This window comes from Schistocerca gregaria, chromosome X, assembly GCF_023897955.1.
Source record: "Schistocerca gregaria isolate iqSchGreg1 chromosome X, iqSchGreg1.2, whole genome shotgun sequence".
Lineage (NCBI taxonomy): Eukaryota > Metazoa > Arthropoda > Insecta > Orthoptera > Acrididae > Schistocerca > Schistocerca gregaria.
Genome location: NC_064931.1, coordinates 787,128,185 through 787,154,191, shown reverse-complemented (window position 1 = coordinate 787,154,191; position 26,007 = coordinate 787,128,185). Strand labels below are relative to the sequence as shown.

The 26,007-nt window shown below is 38.7% G+C and overlaps 1 protein-coding gene across 4 annotated transcripts in view; it reads right to left on the bottom strand.

Moving 5' to 3' along the window:
* LOC126299537 (talin-1) overlaps positions 1–26,007 on the bottom strand; it is a 267,085-nt gene that overhangs the window by 11,732 nt on the left and 229,346 nt on the right. For all 4 annotated transcript variants that reach the window (XM_049991526.1, XM_049991527.1, XM_049991529.1 and 1 more), the window contains exon 43: positions 22,566–22,811. In XM_049991526.1, coding sequence (XP_049847483.1) covers positions 22,566–22,811 — 246 coding nt within the window. The remainder of the gene's footprint in view (positions 1–22,565; positions 22,812–26,007) is intronic.

Here is a 26,007-nt window from a genome sequence, read left to right as displayed (position 1 = left end):
TGGAATAAAATGTAATACAAAGTTTTAGCAATGTCGAATATTGCTTTTGGTGGGGCTGCTATGAGTAAAACAAGGGTTTACAAGTGGTTAAAGTGTTTCGAAGATGGCTGTGAGCAAGTTGATGGTAATGAATATTCTGGACACCCCAGCACATCAACAACTCATGAAAATGTGGAAAAGGTGAAAGAAATGATTATGAACGATAGTCAGATCACAATCAGAGGAGTTGCTGATGATATTCAAGTATCACTGGTTCATGCCATCTTCCTGGATGTTTTTGATATGAAACATGAGACAGCAAAATTTGTGCCAAATGTGTTGAATTTTCAGCAATAATAGTGATGAATGGAAGTTGCTCAGGAGTCACTAAACTGAGTCAACAACGATGCAGGACCACTGAAATGATCTTAACAGGTGATGAAACATGGACGTATAGGTATGACTTTGAAACAAAGACTCAATTGTTGCTGCGGAAGCATTCTGGATTGCCACAACCAAAAAAAGCTCAGCAAGTGGGAGTGAAACAATTAATGGTTTTTGCACAACAATAATGCACCCACTCACACATGTGTTCATGAATTTTTGGTGAGAAACAATGCTGTAATGATACTCCCAGCCTCAAGATTTACCAGATATGGCCCTGTGTCATTTTTTCTGTTTCCAAAAATAAAAAGAACCTTAAAGGGCCATTGTTTTACAAGCTTAGATGAGATTAAAAGTGCATTGCTGAAAGACTTCCAGAAGCTCATCATTGTCATCAGTGCAACAGCCCTCTGTAAACCGTAGCCTTTTGTAGAGGATTATTCGATTCTTCCCCATTTCATGCCAAACTACTCCAACTTTGTATTCCAATTTTCTTTATGTCCTCTCTGATACCTTTCTCCTACCTTAGCTTGAGCCTCTCTACTCTGGTTCCTTCAGGCACTGTGTTGAATATCTTCTTAATCATTCTGTTGTTGCTCTCAGTACATGTCCTGCCCATTTCAGCCTTTTAATCTTAATGTAGCTGGAAATAGCTGGTTCAGTATAGAGATTATATAACTCATAGTTCAATCTTCTGCTCCAGACATCATTTTCTTCCACTGGTCCACAAAGTTGTCTCAAGATCTTTCTTTCAAATATGCCAAGTTGCTTTTCATCAAATTTTGTTAATGCCCATGTTTCAGCATCATATGTTAGCAATGACATTAGTAAAACTTCATGCATCATAACTTTAGTTTTCCTGAACAGCAACTTAGATTTCAGATATTTTCTGAGGCCATGGTAGCACTTTTGGGCGGACAACACTCGTTTTTGTATTTCAGAGCTGACACTGTTCTTACAGTTTACTTCTCATCCAAGTGAAAGTACACACGTCAAACTTATGTTAACCAATTTCTATCTTCGGATGGAGGCTCATTTGGATAATCTTTCTTAGTTACTAGCATATATTTAGTTTTCCCTTCATTTATCTGTAGGTTTACCTTTCTAGCAAACTTCTAATGGCTTCTTTCATTGGTCTTGGCATTCTTGCAATTATGTCAATATCATTTGGATATACCAGCACCTGAACTGATTTATGCAGGATAGTCCCTCTTGTACTGATGCCCGCATCTCTTATCACTTTTTTCAAGGCTATGTTACACAGAAGGTAGGAAAATGAGCCTCCCTGTCTTACTCCATTTTATGTGATCACAGCACTTGCTAACATATTCTGTATTTTAATCTGATTCCAGCTGCCTACCATAGTAGTTTTCACTAAGGCAATCAATTTATTGGTAATACCTAACTCTTCCATTACTGTATAGAGCTCCCATCTGTCAATACTGCCATAGGCTGATCTGAAGACTATAATGAGGTTATGTGTATCAGTTCCAAATTCTTTCCTGATGCCCCAAGTGAAACGAAGAGTGAAGAAGAGAGGGATGCTTTTTATGACGAATTACCTGAATACAGTCAAACCCCACTTTTACAATTTTCAAGGGCCTTCAAAAATGGTGTAAAATGCAGGAAAATGTAAAATGTGGGAAATAACATTTTAAGCTGTAAAAGTTATGTATAGATGAATAGCATACCACCCCCCCCCCCCTTTTGCACTTCATTATGTGCACATAATAGGCATCAAAATGGGAACTGCTAATTGGGAAGCAGAAACGTTTGACACAATTTCATACACCATTTACGATGTTTTTGGAATGCCTGCTGCTGTCATTCATTATTTAAATAATAAAACACGGCATCAGTCGTATTTTTTCATGTTTAGCACATTGTGTTTCGAAAAATTTGCTCAATATGAAGTACAAAAATTTACGTAAGTATTTTGTGTGGTGTTTGCATGTGTGTTGTTATGCATCTCTTGAACTGTGGTCGCCTTTTTTAGGTTATCCGGTACTGTGCTTCCTGAGTTATGTAGAAAACCACACACATGCAAACTATCGCTCAGTGTAACATCACAAAAAATACGTACATAAAAAACACCATAAAGCGTAAATTGCGGGAAAATTATAAATATGTTGACGGAAAATCAGGTGTGAATTAACATTGTGGACATAGAAAATTTGATGGCAGTGATAAAAATTGTTGTGAATGGTGGGAAAATGTTAATGCCAGGGACGTGAAAGTGGAGTTAACTGTATACACTGAACGTCTGAGAGGAGGCTGTACGTTAATTTTTGGAAAGATGAATGCTAAAGTAGGAAAAGAAGAGGAATATCACTCTTTTATTGGAAAATACAGCTTTCTCAATAGCTCAACTGATAATAGGATCACACTCTTACACTTTGCTTCTTCAAGAAATATGGTAGTGAGCAGCACAACTTTTAATCACAAAGATATTCATAAAATAACGTGGAAATCTCCAGAGGAAATACTTTTAACCAGATTGACCATTTCCCAGTAAATGCAAGACTTCTGTCCAATCTAATGGATATTAGATATTAAAGGGGTGCTAATGTTGAGTCTGACCATTAACTTGTAATAGCAACAATCAGGAGTCGAATGTCCAAGGCAAGGAAAATTTCATATTGATAAACTCCAGGAGGCTGAGTCTACTTGAAGATTCTCCGACTTACTGAAGGAAGACCTGGCGCACTTCTCTGACAGTGAGAGTATCGAGAAAATATGGAAGACCCTAGGTACTGATGAAGGTCTAGGAAGAGTAGATTGGACCTTACACAATGGCTGCTTTGATGAATAGTGGCACTAATAATAAGAATTAAAATGAAGGCTACAGGAGAATGGAACAAGTAAACCATACCTGAAGATCTGTGAAAGATTATAGAACAACAAGAAGAGAAGAAAAGAGGCTCCAAGAAAAGAAAGAGAGCATGAAAGGAAAGAACTCAAAGAAATGGAACAGGTTAGAGGGATGAATTAAGTGAGAGCTTTTTACCAGACGATAAATAAAAGCTGGAAGATTTCCAGCCAAGGACTAATTTATATAGAAATACAGATGGTTCAATTTTGAGTAGTGATGAAGCAATATGTATAAGACGGGCTCAACACTTTGATGAACTGTTGAATGATGGTACACTGAGAACCATGGAATCTTACCCTCTACAAATAGAAGGACCTCTGAAAAAGAGGAACCAGTACTAGGGAAAGAGGAACCAGTACCAACTGTTGATGAAATGGAAGCAGATATCAAAAGCCAAAGAACAATAAGACCCCAGTATTGCATCTAATAATAGCAGAAATCATTAAAAATGCAAGAAAAGAGTTTGTCAAACATTTCCACATGTTTTTAATTAAGATTTGATAGAAGAAAGTACCCCTGAAGACTGGAAAATAAGTGCCACATTCCCAACACCAAAGAAAGGTGATACTATAATGTGCTCAAACTATAGGGGAATTTGCCTATTACCTACAGTATATGAAATATTCTCCAACAAGTGAACATCTACTGCTGATCAGACCTCCGCAATATGATAGATACTAGAAAGAGCTATAGGGATTGGAAGAAGCACAGGCATAAGTGTACAGTATCTAAAGGGGGCTACTTTATATTAGATGACATTAATGTACATGAATAAATAAATAAAATTATTTGCAGAAAAAGAAAATTCCCACAAGTTTCTGAACACCCCTTGTACACAGTAACTCTACCAGTATTTATTTGCAGTGTGATGTGTATGAATTCATATCATTTAAATAAATGATTAGTGATATGAATTACTACAATATAATTTTTCATGAATATTTAATTTATTTGCATCTATGTCTTGTTTACACACGAACATTTATTCTTGCACCTTTCATAACCAAATCCCAAAAATAAGATAATTTTATTTACATCTCTTCTCCAGCCTTGGAGTACAATTCTGTGTGGCTGAGAGATGAGATTCCTCTGCACTGTTCACTTCTGCCAAATAGGACATTTGTCCATATCATCATCAATATAATAAATATGAATATCTCTTCTTTTGCTTTTATGCAATATGTAGTCTAATTGCACTACTCGCAGCACTGTTCCACTGCTCATGGTTTTCACACCATCAATTTGCTCTTGCCTCCTCCTTGTAACTAATAAATTCAAGGACATTAACAATTTGTTATCCCAGTTGCCTGCAAAGACTTTTCCAAAACCACTTTCCATGCTTGTAGTGTCAGTTAACATAGCACACTGTTCTGAACTGGAATGTGAGCACAGATAATCACATGACCAAGTTAGTTTCCATTACAGCAACAACAGTTCGCTTTTTCAAATAATATATGAAACTACGAACAGCTGAAAGCAATGGGAAACTACAGCCATAATTTTTCCCAAGGGTATGCAGCTTTATGGTATGGTTAAATGATGATGGCGTTCTCTTTGGTAAAATATTCCGGAGGCAAAATAGTCCTCAATTTGTATCTCTGGGCGAGGACTACTCAGGAGGGCATCGTTATCAGGAGAAACAAAACTGGATCGAAGCATGGAATGTCAGATCCCTTAATCAAGCAGGTAGAGTAGAATATTTGAAAAGGGAAATGGATGAGTTAACCTTAGATATAGTGGGTATTAGTGAAGTTCGATGGCAGGAGGAACAAGACCAATAGTCAGGTGAATACAGGGATATAAATACAAAATCAAATTACGATAATGCAGGAGTAGGTTTAATAATGGATAAAAAAAATAGGAACGCAGGTAAGCTACTACAAATAGCACAGTGAATGCCTCATTTTAGCCAAGATAGATATGAAGCCCATGCCTACCACTGTAGTACAAGTTTATATTCCAACTAGCTCCGCAGATGATTAAGAGATTGAAAAAATGTATGATGCGATAAAAGAAATTATTCAAATGGTTAAGGGAGATGAAAATTTAATAGTCGTGGGGGAATGGAATTTGATTGTAGGAAAAGGAAGAGAAGGGAAAATAGTAGGTGAATATGGACTGGGGTAAGGAATGAAAGAGGAAGTCGCCTGGTACAATTTTGCACAGAGCGTAAGTTAAATACAGCTAACAATTGGTTTAAAAATCATGAAATAAGGTTGTATAGTAGAAGAGGCCTGGAGGCACTGGAAGGTTTCAGATGGGTTATATAATGGTAACAGAGATTTATGAACCAGGTTTTAAATTGTAAGACATTTCCAGGGGCAGATGTGGACTCTGACCACAATTTATTGGTTATGAACTGTAGATTAAAACTGAAGAAACTGCAAAAATGTAGGAATTTAAGGAGATGGGACCTGGATAAGTTAAATGAACCAGAGGTTGCAGAGAGTTTCAGGGAAAGTATTAGGGAACAGTTGACACGAACAGGGGAAAGAAATACAGTAGAAAAAGAATGGGTAGCTTTGAGAGATGAAATAGTGAAGGCAGCAGAGGACCAAATTGGTAAAAAGACAAGAGCTAGTAGAAACCCTTGAGTAACAGAAGAGATATTGTATTTAATTGATGAAAGGAGAAGATATAAAAATGCAGTAAATGAAGCAAGCGAAAAGGACTATGAACGCTTCAAAAATGAGATCGACAGGATGTGCAAAACGGATAAGCAGGGCTGGCCAGAGAACAAATGTAATGATGTAGAAGCATGTACCATTAGGGTAATATAGATATTGCCTACAGAAAAATTAAAGAAAAATTTTGAAGAAAAGAGAACCACCTGTACGAATATCAAGAGCTTAGATGGAAAACCAGTCCTAAGCAAACAAGGGAAAGCGGAAAGACTGAAGGAGTATATAGAGGGCCTATACAAGAGCAATGTGCTTCAGGGTAATATTGCTGAAATGGAAGTGGACATGGATGAAGATGAAATGGGAGATATGATATTGGGTGAAAAATTTGACGGAGCTCTGGAAAACCCACGACAAAAGAAGGCTCCGGGAGTAGAGAACATTCCATTAAAACATCTGATGGCCTTGGGAGAGACAGCCACAGGAAAACTCTTCCATCTGGTGTGCAAGATGTATGAGACAGACAAAATACCTTCAGACTTAAGAAGATTGTGATAATTCCAATCCCAAAAGAAGCAGGTGATGACAGATGTGAAAATAATACACTCAATATGCTGGAAAAATTATACATTTAAAGTCAGTGGCAGGCATAAAACATCATCCAAAATTGTACTGAATGCTTTCCCAGAAAATTATTTTGAACACTTAGTTCATGAGACCACTTGAAGCGTAAATTGTTGTGAAAGTATACTTGACCTATTAGCAACAAATAATCCAGGACAAATACTGAGTATCGTGACAAATACAGTAATTAGCAATCACAAGGCAGTTGCTGTTAGGCTGAATACCATAGCACCTACAACCATAAAAAAATGCAAGGAATATGTATTTAAAAAAGCTGATAAAAATGATCTTAACACCTTTTTAAGAGACAATCTTCACTTCTTCTGATCTGATCATGTAAGCGTAGAAAAGTTGTGGAATGATTTCAAAGATATAATATCAACAGCAACTGAGAGATAGATACCACATAAATGAACAAGTGATGATACTGATCCCCCATGGTACACAAAATGGGTCAGATCACTGTTGCAGAAGCAGCAAATAAAGCATGCAAAATTTAAAAGAACGCAAAGTCCCCAAGACTGGCAAAGTTTTGGAAAAGTTCAAAATATAGTGCGTACTTCAATGCAAGATGTGTTTAATAATTTCCACAACGAACTTCTGTGTAAAAATCTGGCAAAAAAACCAGAGAGATTCTGGTTGTATAAAGCACACCAGTGGTAAGACACAATCAATACCTTTACTGCACTATAACAACGATTAAGTCACTGATGACAGTGCCATTAAAGCAGATTTCTTAAACACCGTTTTCTGGAATTCCTTCACCAAAGAAGACAAACTAAATATTCTTGAATTCCAATCAAGAACAACTGCCAAGATGAGAAACCTAGAAGTAGATATCCTTGGTGTAACAAAGCAGCTTAAGTCACTTAATAAAGCCAGGGCCTCCAGTCCAGATTGTATACCAGCCAGGTTCCTCTCAGATTATGCTGATACAATAGCTCCATACGTAGCAATCATATACAAACGCTCACTCACAGAAAGATCCATACTTAAAGACCGGAAAATTGTTCAAGTCACACCAATACCCAAAAAGAGAAGCAGGAGTAATCCGATGAATTACAGGCCCATATCACTAAAGTCTATTTGCAGTATGATTTTGGAACATATACCGTATCCCAACATTATGAAGTACCTCAAAGAAAACGATTTATTGACACACAGTCAGCATGGATTCAAAAAATATTGTTCTTGCGAAATACAATTAGCTCTTTATACTCACGAAGTAATGAGTGCTAAAGACAGAGGATGTCAAATTGATTCCCTATTTTTAGATTTCCAGAAGGCTTTCTAACTGTTCCTCACAAGCGTATTCTAACTAAACTGCATGCCTATGGAATATCACCTCAGTTCCTGTCAGAAAGGTCATAGTTCATAGTAATACATGGAAAGTCATTGAGTAAAACAGAAGTAATATCCGGTGCTACCCAAGGAAGTGTTATAGGTCCTCTGTTGTTCCTGATCAATAGCCGTCTTAGACTGTTTCCAGATGATGCTGTCATTTACCGTATTGGAAAGTCATCAGAAAACCAAAAAGAATTGCAAAATGATTTAGATACGATGTCTGTATGCTGGAAAAATTGACAACTAACCCTGAATAAAGAAAAGTGTGAAGTTATTCACATGAGAACTAAATGAAATCGGCCAAATTACGATTACGTGATAAGTCACACAAATCTGAAGGCTGTAAATTCAACTACATACTTACGAATTAAAATTACAAATAACCTAAATAGGAACGATCACATACATAATGTTATGGGTACAGCAAACCAAAGACTGTGATTCATTGGCAGGACAAGAACACTTGGAAGGTGCAACAGGTCTACTAAAGTGACTGCTTACACCATGTTTGTTCACCCTATTCCGGAGTATTGCTGTGCGGTGTGGGATCCGCATCAGGTGGGACTGACAGATGACATCGAAAAAGTACAAATAAGGGCAGCTGGTTTTGTATTATCCCGAAATAGGGGAGATAGTGCCACTGATATGATATGTGAAATGGAGTGGCAATCATTAAAACAAAGGCATTTTTCGTTGCCACAGGATCTTCTCATGAAATTTCTATCACCAGTTTTCTCCTCCGATTGTTAAAACATTCTCTTGGCACCCACCTACATAGGAAGAAATGTTCATTACAATAAAATAAGAGAACTCTGGGCTCGCACAGAAAATTTCAAGTGCTTGTTTTTCCTGCGCCTCGTTCAAGAGTGGAATGGTAGAGAGACAGCTTGAATGTGGTTCACTGAACCCTCTGCCCGCAGATTTCAGATAAACATGAGAACAGCTTAATGCTCATAGGAACTGGATGCAGGATAACAATTTGAAAAATAAAAGGATGCTCCTTATATCACAAAAACAAACCACTGGTTTTCCAATAAATATCATAATGACAACAGAATCAAGAATTCTTATCTTATTAAGAAAATATTTGTTGTAACTTCTCTTTAATTTTTTATTTTTTACTGTGAGCTAACTCGCTGGTTCTGGCAGTAGACAAGTTACTGCTGCTGTGTTTAAGCACTTCACCAGAAAATGTGCAACCAAAATAAATGTGACTAACGCATCAGCTCAAGGTCAGAAGACTCATCACACAATAACACACTATGACAAATAGCTCCTTAATATTGCTAACAAATATTTTTCTCTTATGTGAAAGTACAAGATAGGCATAAATGTCACAAATTGTATTATGAAGAATTATCATGTAAAGATGGTAACAAAAATTTCTAATTGTGGTATTAACAAAGTAAGAAAATTGTTAATTTAGGAAATTTCTGTAGCAACAATTTGGTACTGCTGTAGATATTTTCAGTTTTAATTGAAGCATTATAAAGTGGGGAGTCTGGAATACTACGGAGACAGGATATTTACAAGTAAAAGGACACTTCTTGAATGTATTTTCCCAGTTTTTCACAAGTTACACCACCAATGAATACATTGATCCACAAGGAGGTGTTAAAAATTTGGGCGACAAATAAAATAACGATCACACTAACAGGTACAGTGCACAATATACTCTTTCACTGCATGTGCTGGAACGCAGTAGATGGGAACAAGTGTAAACCTAATAAATAACAGCCTATCAACTGAGGTTATATTGTGCTATTTGTTTGAAATTTCTAGAGAAATTTACATACTGCCAATGCAATGCTTCACATTAACAGAGAAATAGCAAAGAGGAGATGTGGGAAGGAGATTCAAAAGCTTGAATAATTCCAACAAGGGCCAGAAAACTGATTAATCTTTAGATGACCATATCTGTGCACACTGGCTTTGAATATGTTATTCACATTCAATCCAAATGAGTTCTTAGTTTGAGATACATAATTACCGAACAAATCAGTAATTACTGAAAGTATATTTCAATAAAAATGTGCATTTTTTTTTTTTATGAACAGGCTGTTGCTGCTATTGTGATCTTTCAGTCTGAAGAATGGTTTGCTGCACCTTTTCATGGTAGTCTACCATGCACAAGCTGCTTCATCTTTGAACAACTACTGCAACCTAAATACATGTGAACCTTCTTACTGTAGTTAAGCCTTGATCTCCTCCTAAAATTTTTACCGTGCACACTTCCCTCCACTATCAAAACAACAATTTCTTAATGCCTCAGGATGTATCATTTTCTGGTACCGAGTGACACAGGATTCGAATCCACGCCACACGAGATGGACCTCGATTACCACTGCTGTTCTGAGTGTCTTGCTCAGTTGTCAGTCATTGTTCATGTTCGTCCTTTCCCCTACATCCATTTTGACTGTTTGCAGGCTGCTCCCATTCGGGCCCGCCGCGCCTCTGTTCATGGCAACCCCACAACTGGAACAGTCGCGGTTACAACATTTTGGCGACGAGGTAAATGGTTGTAGTTGTTAGCATGGAGGTGAAGTTGGTCTGTCTTCTGGAGCAACAGCAGCAGCTCATGCAGCAGCAGCAGCAGCAGCAGCAGCAGCTCCAGTTAGACATCTTACAGCAGTTGCTGCAGTTGCTAATGAACAAAGTTGATGCAAGGGGCGCACTACCACAACAGCTTCCAAGTCCTTAGGTGTCCGATACTTTCCCATGTCCGCCTTCGTTCCCCCTTTTAATGATGCTACAGAAGGCTGGGAAACATACTTTCATCAGCTGGAACAACATTTCACGGCTTTTCAAGTCACGGATGACTCCTTGCAGTGGTCGTCATTCTTGTCTTGGGCCTCCTCAGACACGTTCTTTCCTCTCCGCTCGCCTCTCGACTGGAGTTCCACCAGTACCATAAACAGCCTGGTCAATCTTATCGTTCCTGGGTCACGGACTTGCAAGGTCTCAGCCATTGATGCGATTTTATGTGCACCAATCAGAAGTGTAGTAAGGTTTCATATGTGGAATCCGTGATCCGGGATGTGGTGGTTCAACTGGCTCCCGATCCTGAGGTATGCAATGCGGCATTGAAACTCGATAACCCCTCCTTGGAAGAGATTCTCCGCATTGCCCACTCATTTGAAATTGCTCAGGCGGCTAACGAGCGTCTCATGGCGAGGCCGCAAGGGGAGGCGATCGATGCGTCTCAGCGGGTTCCACCCTCACAATGTCGATGTGGCCCCACCAACAGAGGCCAGCACCATCGGGACTCCCCCTGTTCTACGTGTCTATGGCATCGGCACCTTCGGTTGCCCCTCGTCGCCGCGGTCGCGCGGCCCACTTCATCTTGCCCACAGTGGTTTACCGCACATTCTCAAGCTGATTGTCCCCACTGCTGGATAACGTGCCCGTTGTGCGACAAGGAGGGCCACATCCAATCGGTTTGTCGTAGTCGCTCGCCTCGCTCCAGTCTGGCCCCTCCTGGGCCTCAAGATACTGTACATGCTCTGCACAGCATCCAGTCCTACTGGATGACATCAGCGCTGAAGCTTTTCCTCATGCTCCGCCTTTTCACTGAGATTGTCCATTTTCAGGTCAACAATGGGGCCACAGTCTCCCTGATTAATATGACGACATATACCAGCCCAGACTATCCAGAGTTGTCACCTCCCTCTTGGCATTTGGTCGCCTGCAGAGACAGTTCCAGTCCCCTTCGTGGGCAGTTCGTTGTGCATGTGCCGTACAAATGTGTTCTCCAGCTCCTGACCCTATTTGTCGTCGACCATACATCGGCTTCAAATATTTTTGGCCTTGATGCCTTTCAACTGTTTGGCTTTTCAATTTCCGATGATGTTAAGGTCGTTTCCACAGCTGTTCCTTTTCAGGACTTGGATGATATGTGCTCAGATTTTGCATCGACATTTGCAACCGATCTCGGATGTGCTTCAGATTTTCAGGTACACATCACACTTTGGCCGTATGTGCATCCTCGCTTTTTCCGGGCCTGATCCCTTCCGGTGGCTTACAGCTGGCAGTCAAGCAGGAACTTGATTGGCTCCAGGCTGCTGGCGTTCTGGAGCCTGTGACATACAGAGCCTGGGTGACACCACTGGTGGTCATACCGAAACCCAATGGGTCCCTTCAGCTGTGTGGCGACTTCAGCGCTACTGTCAATGCTCAGTCCCTCGTAGACACTTACCCCATTCCCCGACAGGAAGACCTTCTCACCAAGCTTGCCAGGGGAGAGTACTTTCCAGAGATTGACTTGGCTGAGGCATACCACCAGTTACCCTTGGATGCCAATTCCCAGAACATCTTGGTTACCAATACGCCTTTCGGATTGTACAAGTACCTTCCATTTGGTGTCTCTTCGGCGCCGGCCATTTTCCAGCGGTTCCTAGAGCAGCTTACGCAGCCTATCCCCACCTGCGTGAATTATCTGGATGACATCTTGGTCACTGGGTATTCCCCCTAGGAACATTTGCAAAACCACAGCGCTTTATTTCACGCTCTGCAATCAGCAGGTTTACACTGTCAGCTGGACAAGTGTAAGGGCCCCAGGGTGGAGCACGTGGTCCCAGCGGCCAATAGCAATGTATTAAAGCGCCTGCCTCTCGCTCAGTGAGACAGTCTGATATTCGCGTGAGTCTCTCGATATTTCGCCTACAGACAGCATGTGTATGAGTGGACATAGTTCTGAGTGTCTTGCTCAGTTGTCAGTCGTTTGTGTCTGTCCTTTCCCGTTTGTCCGTTTTGTTTGTTTGAGGGCTGCTCCTCTTCGGTCCCGCTGCGCTTTCGTTCACGGCAACGCCGCAACTGTTCCAGTCACGGTTACAACCCATTTAATCTTCAGCAATCATCTGTAGCACCACATTTCAAAAGTTTCTATTCCTTTCTACAATCCTGTATTGTTTCCTTGTATCTAAACCTTTCTCCAGAACCCAAGCTGGTCTTTCCCAAAGGGGGTTGGGGGTGGCCTATAGCAGTTTTTCCATTCTTATGTATAAACTTCACATCAGTATTTTTCAACCACTATTTATTAAACTAATGGTTGGGTAATATTTACACTTGATGGCACCTACCTTGTTTGGAACTGGAATTATTACAGTCTTCTGCAAGTCTGAGGGTATTTCATCTGTTGCCAGGTATAATGGTTCTGTCATACATTCTCCTAAGGATCCCAATAATTCTGAGAGAATGTCATCTACTCCAGGTGGCTGGTTTCAATTTAGGTCTTTCAGGTCAAATTCTTCTCACCTAATCATCTAATTCCTATTCCTTTTTCATTATACTGTCTTCAAATCATTACCGTTACATAGTCCTCCTATGGAGTCCTTCCAACTTTCACTCTTCCCTTCTTTGCTTTGTACTGTTTTACCTCATGACATTCATACAGCTGATTCTCTTTTCATCATAGGTTTCTTCAATTTTCCCATATGCATCATCTGTCTTTCATATACTCATGCATGCTTCTACAGCGTTGCATTTGCCCACTAGCCACTCCCACTTTGCCATTTTACACTTCTTATCAATCTCAGTTTTAGACGTCTATATTCCCTCTTGCATAATCTGCTGCATTTTTACACTTTCTGCTTTTGCCAATTAAATTCCATGTCTCTAATGTTACCTAAGGATTTCTACTGGTCCTTGTCTTTTTCCCTTATTTGATCCTCTGCTACCTTCACCGTTTCATCTCTCAAAGCTATTCATTTGTCTTCTACTGTATTCCTTTCCCTTGTTTCAGTCACTCATTGCCTAATTCCCCTTTAAACTCTCAATAACCAGTGGTTCTTTCAAGTTATTCAGGTCCCATCTCCTTAATTTCCTACCTCTCTGCTATTATGTCAGTTTTATTCTGTAGTTCACAACCACTGAATTATGGTCAAAATCCACATCTGCCCCAAAAACCTTTTGCAGTTTAAAATCTGGTTTTGTGATCTTTGTCGTATCATTATATAATATAAGCAAAACCTTCTGGTGTCTCCAGGTGTCTTCCATATAGAACCTTCTTTCATGACCAAGTGTCAGTAGTGAATAAATTGTGCTGTGGGCAAATATTCTACCAAGTGGTTTCCCCATTCATCCTTTACCCACGCTTTTTCTATTTGTCCCTCTCTTCCTTTTCTTCATACCAAATTTTAGTCTCCTATCCTCCTGCTGTATCAAGAGACTTTGGTGTGATGTCACGTGTGCTGCACAGCTGTTGAAATAGCTCGTTAATATTTTATAAATTTTAGACTTCATTTACTTATTTTAAAGTTTATTTGTTTTAATATTTGCCATTAAAGTAACTTATTAGTGGATTTTCATTAATCTCAGTCTTTCTTCCTGTGTTATTGACTCGAGTGGTCTGTTATTTGTGAGTCTGCTTTCATCGTTTGTCTAAGCCTCGCGCCTCAGTAGTGTGTTTACATTTTGCGGCGTGCACTGCACCTGTAGCAGTTATAAGCTAAGTACTGACAAACTTATTTGTGCTCTGTAACACAGTTATTAAATTTAATAGTTTTCAGCGGTGTTGCGTGCCGTTTGTGGCTAAATAACAACTTAATAAACTTTTGTACTCGTTCGCTCGCTGTGTTTTAGAGAGTTTTCAGTGTGTTGAAGTCGTTAGTATTTTTCGTGCTTTAGTTTTCAACTGACATTTATTATTCTTTCTAGTGAAATATTTTAGTAAAATTTTCATATAGTGTTTTAACTTCGCTTAGTGTTACAGTGGTAGTTTTAATTTTTTGGTTGTAGCTAATAATTTTGTGAAGTTTTGCTGGTATTGGTATTGGATGTGTAGTAGTAGTATTAATACAAGTAGCTGCTTTCTTAGTAGGCAGAGAATTTCGAGACCATTATTGTTAGTTCTTAAATAGTTCTACTGGTGTAACTGAACTTTGATAACATAGACATATAGTGTTTTTTTTCCCAGTAACTGTAACATTTACCATGAGTGAAAAGTGTGGGCTCTGTCATAGGTTTGTGATTAGTGGATTACGGTGTCGGATTTGTTGAAAGCATTTTCATTGGGGGAATGCAGTGGGGAAGCCAGTGGTCATTTTAGGGAGATCCTCTCCCGGGAATGTAGAATCTGTAGTAGAAACAAGTTAATATGGGAGCAGGAGCGCAAGATCTGTGCCCTTCTGGTGCAGTTACAATGCGCAAAGGAGGAACTAGATAGGTTGAGGAGGGTGAAGGGTGGTGGGAATGGGAACTGGCAGTTGGCAAGAAAGTAGCTAGGAAGAGGAGGTACTCAGACAGTTTTACTTTGCATACATGCAATAGATACGACCAACTGTCAGAGTTGAGTGGAGAGGAGCCTCGTCTAGCCGTAGATGTAGGTAACTTGCAGCAGTCCTCAGCAATTAGGAGGCCTAGGTTAGCTGCAAAGTCTAGCAGAAAGAAGGTTCTGCTGCTAGGTAGTTCCCACGGTAGAGGTGTGGGCCAGCAGTTGCAGGAAGTGTTGGGGAGTGAGTACCAGGTCACCAGCATTGTGAAGCCTAGTGCAGGGTTGGCTCATGTGAGTGAAAGCATAGGGGAGTTATGTAAGATCAGGTAGTGATAGTGGGTGGAGCAGGGAACAGTCTCGATAGGGACGGGGAATATGATGTCAGTGGTGACTTGGTTAAGATAGCTAGTCAAACTTGTGATACTAATGTGCATTTCGTGCAGCTGTTTCAGCGTCATGAACGGCCTCACCTTAATGCACCTGTTAGGCGCGTTAATGTGGGGCTGGGGAGGGCATTGATGGCGGAGGGCATGGATCACATCTCAGTGGTGCCAGTTGGGTCTATCAGTAGATGGGGTTTCACTAGGCACGGCGTGCACTCAATAGGTATGGGAAGGGGAGGCTGGCTAAGATTATAGGTGACAGTGTAGTGGGTGGTGGTAGTGGTATCACTCATGGAAAAATTCCTATAGTAGTTGCTGTTAGAGCTGCACCTTTTTTAGACTGAAGTCAGCTGATAGGTACACCTGCTTAAAGGAAGTGCCTCTAACTAAGGGCTCACCTCCAGAGGATGTAATGTTTCCAAGTAGAGAAGGAATTAGCATATTTCATCAAAATATAAGAGGTATTAGAGATAAAGTTAGTGAACTGCTAATAAATGTTAACTCTGAAATTATTGGTATATCAGAGCACCACTTAAATAATTAGATAATTCAGAAGCTTCCTTTACCAGGCTACAGATTAGCTGGCTGTTTCTCAAGGAGTTCCTTGTGGGGTGGGGGAGTGGCTCTGTACGTAAAAAACAGTATTTCATTTGAGTCCATAGAGGTATCACGACTCTGCACTGAACAGATATTTGAAAGTTGTGTAGCATTAGTTGAATTTAGTGAAACGAAACTTCTAATTGCTGTTGTTTATAGGTCCCCTAACTCCGACTTCAGAGCATTTTTGTTTAAGTTAGTGAGGGTTCTTGATTCACGTTGTAGGAAGTACCAGAAAGTAGTTCTATGTGGTGACTTCAGTATTAATTTTGTACATGATTGTGCAAGAAAAAGGATGTTGGTAGATCTCCTAAATTCATATGATTTGATGCAAACTGTGTTTTTTCCAACTAGGGTGCAGGGGAACAGTAGCACAGTCATAGACAATATTTTTATTCATTCTTCATTACTAGATGGGCATTCTGTTAGTAAAAGGGTGAATGGCCTTTCAGACCATGACGCACAAATTTTAACACTAAAAGGTTTTTGTACTCAAACCAATGTCGCATTTAATTACAAACTACGTAGGAAAGTTAATCCAACAGCAATAGAGAGTTTTTCAAAGCTTGTCAAGGAACAAGAGTGGCAAGATGTTTATAGTGCCGATAATATAGATGATAAATACAATTCTTTCCATAACACATTTCTCATGCTTTCCATTAGGACTTTCTAAACAGGGTACTAGCAGTAATGGACAGCCCGGTTGGCTGACTAGTGGGATAAGGATATCATGTAGAACAAAGTGGGAATTATATCAAAATGTTAGAAGTAGACACAATCGAGCTAGATTAGATTAGATTAGATTAATACTTGTTCCATAGATCATGAATACGACACTTCGTAATGATGTGGAACGTGTCAGGTTAATAAAAGATGTCTGTACAAGAAATTACATAACACAAAATATTGCATGACACTAATGATTAAGTTTTTTTTGTTTTTTGTTTTTTACTTAGTTTATATCTAGTTTATATCTAGCCCATTACAAACAGTACTGTAAGGTGCTTAAAAACGTTATCAGCAAGGCAAAAAGTATGTGGTATGCAAATAGAATAGCTAATTCACAGGATAAAATTAAAGCCATATGGTCAGTTGTGAAGGAAGTGTCTGGTCAGCAGCACAAGGTTGACGATATAAAGTCAGTTTGCAGTAATAATATTTCTGTTACTGATAACCAGATATATGTACAGTATTTAACAACCAGTTTCTGAGCATTGCTGGTGAATTATATAAAAATTTAGTATCTACAGGAAATCATATAAATTTCTTAGCGAATGCCTTTTCAAGATTGACGTCTGAAATACTCCTCTGTGATACAGACAAGAGGGAGATTAAGACAACAATCAAATCATTGAAGACTAAGGACTTCGTGGTTATGATGAAGTGTCTAGTAGAATATTAAAGTACTGTGCTGCACTGGTTAGCCCTGTATTTAGCCATATTTGTAATTTTTCCTTTAGGAATGGTCAGTTTCCTGAGCGATTAAAGTACTCAGTAGTAAAGCCGCTTTATAAAAAGGGAGAAAGGGATAATGTAGATATTTTAGACCTATTTCTATGCCATCAGTGTTTACAAAAGTTATCGAAAAGGCTGTGTATGTAAGGTTAATTGATCATTTTATATCACACGATTTGCTATCAAATGTACAGTTCGGCTTTAGAAGTCGTTTGACAACTGAAAACGCTATATTCTCTTTTCTCTGTGAGGAACTGGATGGGCTTAACAAAAAGTTTTGAACGCTTGGAGTATTTTTTGATTTAACAAAGGCATTTTGACTGTGTTGATCACACAATATTGCTCCAGAAGTTGGACCATTACGGAATAAGGGGAGTAGCACACAATTGGTTCACCTCTTACTTTAGCAACAGGCAGCATTATTCACAATGTTGATAACAGCTGTGATGTGGGATCTGAGTGGGGTACTGTCAAGTGAGGGGTGCCCCAGACATCAGTGTTGGGGCAGCTCCTGTTCCTTATTCATATAAATGATATGCCCTCTAGTATTATGAGTACCTCTAAAATATTTTTGTTTGCTGATGACACTAGCTTGGTAGTAAAGGATGTTGTGTGCAACATTGACTCGGTTTCAAGTAGAGCAGTACATGACCTCAGTTCATGGCTTGTAGAAAATAAACTAACGTTAAATCACAGTAAGACTCAGTTTTTACAGTTCCTAACACACAATTCAACAAAACCTGACGTTTTAATCTCACAGAACAGGCATATGATTAGTGAAACTGAACAGTTCAAATTACTAGGTGTTCAGATAGATATTAAGCTGTCATGGAAAGCCCACATTCAGGAACTTGTTCAAAAGTGAGTGATACTTCGACACGTAAATTAGTCTACTTTGCTTATATTCATTCACTTATGTCGTATGGTATTATGTTTTGGAGTAACTCTTCCCATTCTAGAAGGATATTTTTGGCTCAGAAACGGGCGGTTCGGGCAATAAGTGGTGTGAGTTCACGAACCTCTTGTCGACCTATTTTCATGAGTCTGGGTATTTTGACATTGGCCTCTCAATATGTATATTCCTTAATGTATTCCTTAATGTCGTTTCTTGATACCAATATTAGTTTATTTCCAACAATAAGCAGCTTTCACTCGGTTAATACTCGGCAGAAATCAAACCTCCATTTGGATCGGACTTCCTTAACTCTTGTGCAAAAAGGTGTGCAGTATACTGCTGCATCCTTTTTCAACAAGCTGCCACTAGAATTCAAAAATCTTAGCAGTAACCCACGTGCTTTCAAATTGAAACTGAAGAGTTTCCTTATGGGTCACTCCTTCTATTCTGTCGAGGAGTTCCTTGAAAAATTAAGGTGATTCTCATTTTATTGCTGATAGCATTTGCTTAAACTTATGGACTGATATTCTTTCAGGTTCATGAACATTTTTTTTCATCTGTTATTACTTTTTATGTTGTAAGTTCATGTACGGACATGTTCCATGACCTTGGAGATTTGCTTCTCAATTTGGTCCTACGGAACTTGACATTTAAATAAATAAAATTAAATTCTTGTCTCACTTAATTAATTTTATCTCATCATATCGTCTTTTGATCTCATCATTATCTGCAGCTCTAGTAAGCATACAAATTTGTACTGCTGTGGTGAGTAATGGCTTTGTGTCCATCTTGGTTATCGTAATGCATTCACTACGCTGTACATAGTACGTTTTTATTCATTATTAGACATACCTCTTCCTACATTAACCCTATTTGATTTTGTACCAATACCCCTGTACTCACCTGACAAGAAGTCCTGTTCTTCCTGGCATTGAAATTCACCAGTCCCACTGTGTCCACATTCAACCCAACCACTTCACTTTTTAAATTCTGTTATCTACCTAACAGATCAAGTGAGCAAACATTCCACATTCCAACTTGTAGAAAGCCAGATTTGTTTTTCCCAATGACAACATCCTTCTGAGCAGTCTGCTCCAGGAACTGAATAGACTATGTAAGTAAGATGATTTTCCCTATATGAACTCATGACTTGAAGTTGGCAGTTCCAAATGGAGTTACATACAAGAGGAGGCTAAATGAGAAAGTAACTTGACAATACATTAAGCTTATGCAACAATTCTCTTTTTCACTGCAGAAGTTTAAACTAAGTAAAACTTTTCCTGGAAAAATTTGATATCTCTGTTGATACTACGCGGTCTAAAGTTATTTACCAACATGCTCTTTTTCCTAGCCAGAACATCCATCCATCCATCCATCCATCCATCCATCCCATCCATCCATCCATCCATCCATCCATCCATCCATCTTAATTACCATAAGATGAGGTTTTTTCCAAATTTTTAATTAGAGGAAAGAAGTGTCACCTTCCATTTGCAGTAATGCTTTGGTTGCTGAGGTCAACATTTTTACATTGTGTAATAGCTTAATGTAAGTTCACAGATGAAGTTTTGATAGCTGAGATTAAATGCAGATATACTTTGATGATTTCAAAAAGATGTGACAGTTTGTGGTGGCACTAACATGGCTGAATATGAGGGAAGTAGTGGGGAGCGGGCAGCAAATTCCATCGTGCTGCCAACCACACGAAATTGCATTTTATGAACATCTACCCTGTTTAACCTGCTGTTTAGCTGAATCTAAATATAGTCTGAACTAAACTAAAAATATAAATTTCTATAGGAGAGCAACTAATCTAACACAAATATGTTCACACAGAATACCCAAAATATGTCATAATAAATGAAACATGAGGTTCCAACACCACCACTAATGCAGCTACTATTTGACAGCACTGTCGATTTTCAAAATGACAATAAATGACAAAAAACACTGTTAGCCTGAAGTGATCCAGATTCTGTCAAATCAGTGCCAAGAGGCCGAGGGGATAACATACTGTTGTTATTCAATTTGCTTAATTATGTAAGAACAGTAAATTGTAATGATCAATAATGGATGTTAATCACAGCTGTGGCTCTGTTGAGAAATGTGGATCTAGGGGGTTTACAGTTAATAATTGGTTACAAAACTAATTTTATGTTAATGGTTATTCATGACACACAGACCACAAACAACTGTTCAGCAGGAAGACAATTTGATATTGCAGAAGCAAATGTTCATAGGTCGTGTCAGATGAATCATGAATTACTGTATATACACAAATAATCCATATATACTTTCTCCTGAATTTAAGGATGAAAAACTGAGGTGCACATATTAATTGTAATTATGCTCCAGTTCCTGTCATATTACAGCATTGTTGCAGCCTCAGTCTGTGGCGTGTAAGTAGTACATTAGACGTCAAGTATTAACCACTTGTTAATTATGGCTAGAAGTTCTCATTATCTCTCACACACAGCTAAAGGAAAACTGAAAATAGCTGAAGAAGCAGAGAACACTGGAAACCGAGCAGTGGGAAGAAACTCTGATGTGAGCAAAGATTGTATTCATGAATGGCGAAAAAACAAAATGCAGCTTCAAGAAACAAACAGAAATTACCAGGCATTTCATGGCCACAAAGCGAAGCATCTGGACCTTTTTTTTAAAAAAAAAACTGAGCTTTGTGATAATGAAGATGATGAAGATGAGAAACAACAATATCGATGTACAGTGACTAGTGAAATGCGACCAAACAACTAGGCATCACCAGTTTCAAAGCTAGCAGATGCTAGCTATCAAGAATTTTCAATCGAAATGGATTAGGCTTCCAGAGCAAACTATAATCACTCAAGGGCTTCCAGGCAATTATGAGAAAAAAGTAGTGGATTTTCATCGCTACATGATAAATTTGCACTGCAAACATTCCTATATACTATCGCAGATCAAACGCCAGTCTATTTTGAGATGTTGCTTGACAACACTTTGAAGAACAATTAAAAGCAAAGGCATACAGTGATGTGTGTAACTGGCTATGGACAAAAGCTATCACCGTATGTGATATTTAAAAGGGAAACTATTCCAAAAATGTCAGTAAAAGGCAACTGGTGAGAGCGAACCTGAATGGATGGATGGATGGTGGATGGATGGATGGATGGACAATGATCTTGTGGTTGTCAAAATTTTAGCAACAATACCCTGGTGCATTACTGAATTTACATAAGGTGTTGGTCCTAGACAGTTTCTGCAGACATAGAACTAGAGAAGTGCGAGACAAGTTGCAAAAAGGGAAAACTGACTTGGCCATTATTCCTGCAGGCCTAACATCCGTCCTGCAACCACTAGATGTGTGTATATATCGGCCATTTAAGGTTGCACTTAAATAGTGACACACACAATGTATGGCCGATGGAAACCACACGTTCACACAGAGTGGAAAAACCCAGCAGCCCAATCTGTCCCAGAATTGTGAGTTGGTGAAATATGCATGGGACTTCATTCAGTTACCATTGGTGGAAAAATCCTTCGAAAAAGGTTGTATCACAAATTCACTAGATGGAAATGAAGACAATGCTCTATGTGAAGATGGCAATGACAGCAATAATTCTCCTGCTACCCCCACCCCCCGCCCCCTCTTCTAATGAATCACGTATGATTTTTAAATAACTTCACTGTTAGCTTGTTTTCAAAAAATTTTCTAAATTTAAACAAAAATGTTACTTTCTTTCTTCTAAGAATGGTTCATCCATATGGATACCCAAAAATTATCTGAAATCTCAAAAATGTTAAATACAACATTCAGTGTCCACAACAGATATTCACATTCCACAGTTTAGACTAATGAAGTCCAACTGTACAGAAGCTGGAATGTAGGAAAACAAGACTCCACCTCTCCTAGTCATGAATGTGACTAATTGAGACTCAGAAAGAGTCCAACTAAATAAATTTAAGCTAATACTTGTTTCATGCCACTGTAACAACTGTAGAATGTTTTTACCAGTTAATTACAAGGATCTGAGAAGCTAAGTTAACCTCTTGGACATAGTCAGTATTATGTCAACCAAAGTCATTTGAAACACAAGAACTCCACTTTTCTTATCTTTTATCGATATAATAATAATGTTTTGACTTAAACATGAGATTAATACTCAGAGTTTGTATATGGATTTTCACAAAGAAGTAAATGTTACATATATGGCCCAATTACCTGCAGTCGCTTTGTGCTTTCACTGTCTGGATCAGCCTTCACTTTACATGCAACAAGTAGCTGTGCTGTTGAAGATGCCACCTGTTTAGCACTCGATATAAGCTTCTCCTCACTTGACATACCCTGAACAAGTGAGTTGGCTGATTCTACTAGACTGTGTGTGGCTGCAGCAACCAGTCGCGCTGCTGAGATAAGGCCTTCTGACCACTGACCGTCATCAGAGCTAGTCAGAGGTTGCCGACTTACCTGGAAAAAAAACCCACAATTTATCATTTTTCAACAACTCTTGAACATAACTCGTAGCAACCAGTCTGCACTGAACACAATGCGAAAGGGCTAATATACACTTTTTTGTGAGTAGCTGCTGCTTGAAAAGAATTTTTTCCACTGATGCTTTTATTTTATTTGTAGTTCATTTAATGTATTTTTGTCTTTGCATGTATTTAAAATGGTGAGGCTTACAACAATAGATGAGTGGGGGAAAAGTTAGGAATCGCAGACACACAGCAATAGGATAAAGAACACACAGGTAGCAACAAATATTTTATTTACATCTAAGAACTTCATTGTATCTTAGCTGCACCACTCACTTTCAAAATTCAATACCTTGTACAATACTACGACTAGAAGTAAAGAGTGCCACAACAGGCAAAAGTGGGAGATGACTGCAATATTGGTCTTTCCTGAAGTATTTGTTAATATGGTGTTACAGAATGAAATACATCATGTGTAAACATCTACATATTTTAAACAACTGCTGTTTAATAGTATCTTTTCTTTAATGACTCACCAAATAAAAAAACACCCACCGTAAAAAATCCTGAGTGTCTATCAATAAGCACTCAGTGGCTATCCACAGGGAGCGAAACACATTCAAACAGTGATGTAAAAATTAAAGCTAACAGATGTTTTACAGAAATTTCTTCAGGCCTCAATTTGATGTATTAGTATACAGACTCCCTTGCTTGTAAACAAATTTGTAAGTACAACAGTCTTACATTATATATTTCAGGATAGAACATTTGACACAAATAGCTGCCCTCTACCATCCGCAAACCGCCCCCCCCCCCCCTCCCTCTTTTTTGACAAAGCTGCTATAACCTGGTAGATGTTTTCAGTTGCTTGAGTACAGTGCATGGAGGGTTTTGAATTAAATGTAAATACTTGATTGCCACTCTTCCAACTGCAAATCTACATTTCATCTGTGGACTGTCTCGTCCTTAAATTACTGTCAAATCCAAAAAACTATTAATAGTGTTCTATAAACTTGTATACTAATGAGGATCGTCACTCTCTTTCATAAAAATATTCTAAGCATCTGTAACTTTATCTTGCCCTGTAGGATTTATTATTATTATTATTATTATTATTATTATTATTAACAATTTATCAATTTCTTTTGTTTCTTTAACATGTTTCTAGAACCTAGGTTGTTATCGAATGAAGATAGGGTTTTATGTCTCATCAACAACAAAGTCTTTAGAATGGGAGCACAAACTTGGACTGGGTGAGGATGGTATGAAATTGTAAACGTCCTTTTCAAAGAACTTGTTCGAGCATTTGTCATAAGTGCTTTAGGGAAACCACTCTCTCTCTCTCTCTCTCTCTCTCTCTCTCTCTCTCTCTCTGCTGCTTAACATGTTTCCATTAAGTATTGATTTACTGATATAATGACATATTTATATCCTGTATTGTATTACTATGTGGTTTATTTTATTATTGCTATTCTTCAATTTAAACAAACTGATGACTCTGTAAGATGGAATTACTGAAGAAGAAACTTAGGTCATGTTTGGAAAATACTAGACTCGGCAAATGCCATATTGAACCAAATATTCAAGGATTTGGTTGAAGTAATTTAGACAAATGAAAGTATCATAAATAGTCATATGTTATCATCACAATAACAAAAATATTGCAAACTAATACTAGAACAATTTCAGAGAAATGCTTAGAAAGCATTTTTGAATATGTATAAGTTCAATGATGGCACACCAAAATTTCCAGAGCTTATGATATACAGGTTGTTTCAAAATGTATACGAGTTTTAAGGGTTTGTAGCATTTATTACATTAAACTTACAATTATAAATAATCATCACATAAAAGAGCAACTCTTACAGGTCTTCAGTGTGAGCACCATTTGTCACACATCAAGTCCAAAGGCAAATTCTTCCCAAACTTTGCTCAGTGTATGTGCATGGAATAATTTTTGCAAAAATGCTATTTCTTAAGTCTGGTAGATCAGATGGCAGCAAAAGCATATACCACGTTCAATTATGCAGCCCCAGAGATAAAAAATATCATGGTGTCAGATGCAGTGTGAACCTGGAGGTCGCGCAAAACAAGCTCTGTCACATGATAGTTTGCGGCCAGTGCAAGGGTCGGATACAACGTTGGTTAACCAATTGCGTATTAGTTATGTCAGTGAGCCGGCACACCAAATTGCTACCAAATAAAGTTCTGTTGTTCAACTTCTCCCAATTGAGGAGAAAGGCATAGTTATAGCGCATAAACGTAAGAAACACCAGTTACAGCTGCTTCACTGAAAAAGAAAGATCCATAAACCTTCAGCAAGGATATGGCACAATAGAACAGATGTTTGTTGAACACTTCAATACAGCCAAAGGAAAAAAACAAAGGCCATTCCAGAAAAAAACTAAGTTTTTGCAAATGCAAACATTCCAGCCAAAAAGTTCACGAATCAGCACTTTTTTAACAGTCGATTTCGAAGCACTACATCTTTGTCTTGACTCGCCTAGTTGACAAATAGTTGTGAATTTTGCAAAAAATAGATGCTACATTTTCCAGACCACCTCCCTGGTCTAATCTGGATGATTCCATGCCCACTGCAATCTTAACTGATTATGTCGGGTCAACATGGGAACAAGTAGGCCTCATTTGCTGTGGAGCCCCATGTTCAACACTGTGCACTGAATGGTGTGCTTTGAGAGACATATGCATGCACTAGCACCATGCTCTGACATTAGAACTGAAGCAGATTGCCACCTATTCTGCTTTATAGAGTGGGCAAGCCTCAGATCTCCATGTTCTGTGATGGGGCACGAATGTCCAACAATTTGTTGTCTACTTGTGATTTCACCGTCCTTCAACCATTTTCCACAGAGATGCATGACAGTAGCACATCCTGGAGGCCAGGCCATAACAATCTGCTCTTTGTCAAAATCACTTATGTCAGTGGATTTCACCATCTTTGGCCTCTATCACTGCTAGAATTATTCCCCATTCACCCCTGCCCCACTTATATAACTTCCTTATTGTACAACGTACCAATACCACCAGGTGGCAGTCAATCTCAATAGTGGGAAGTGGGCATAATGTTTTGGCTCATCAGTGTATGCTATTCTGTAAAATGCATGGTCACTTGTAAAATCAGCCCTGTCCTATATCAACTTTGCTGCAACCACTGCACTCTTCCTAAG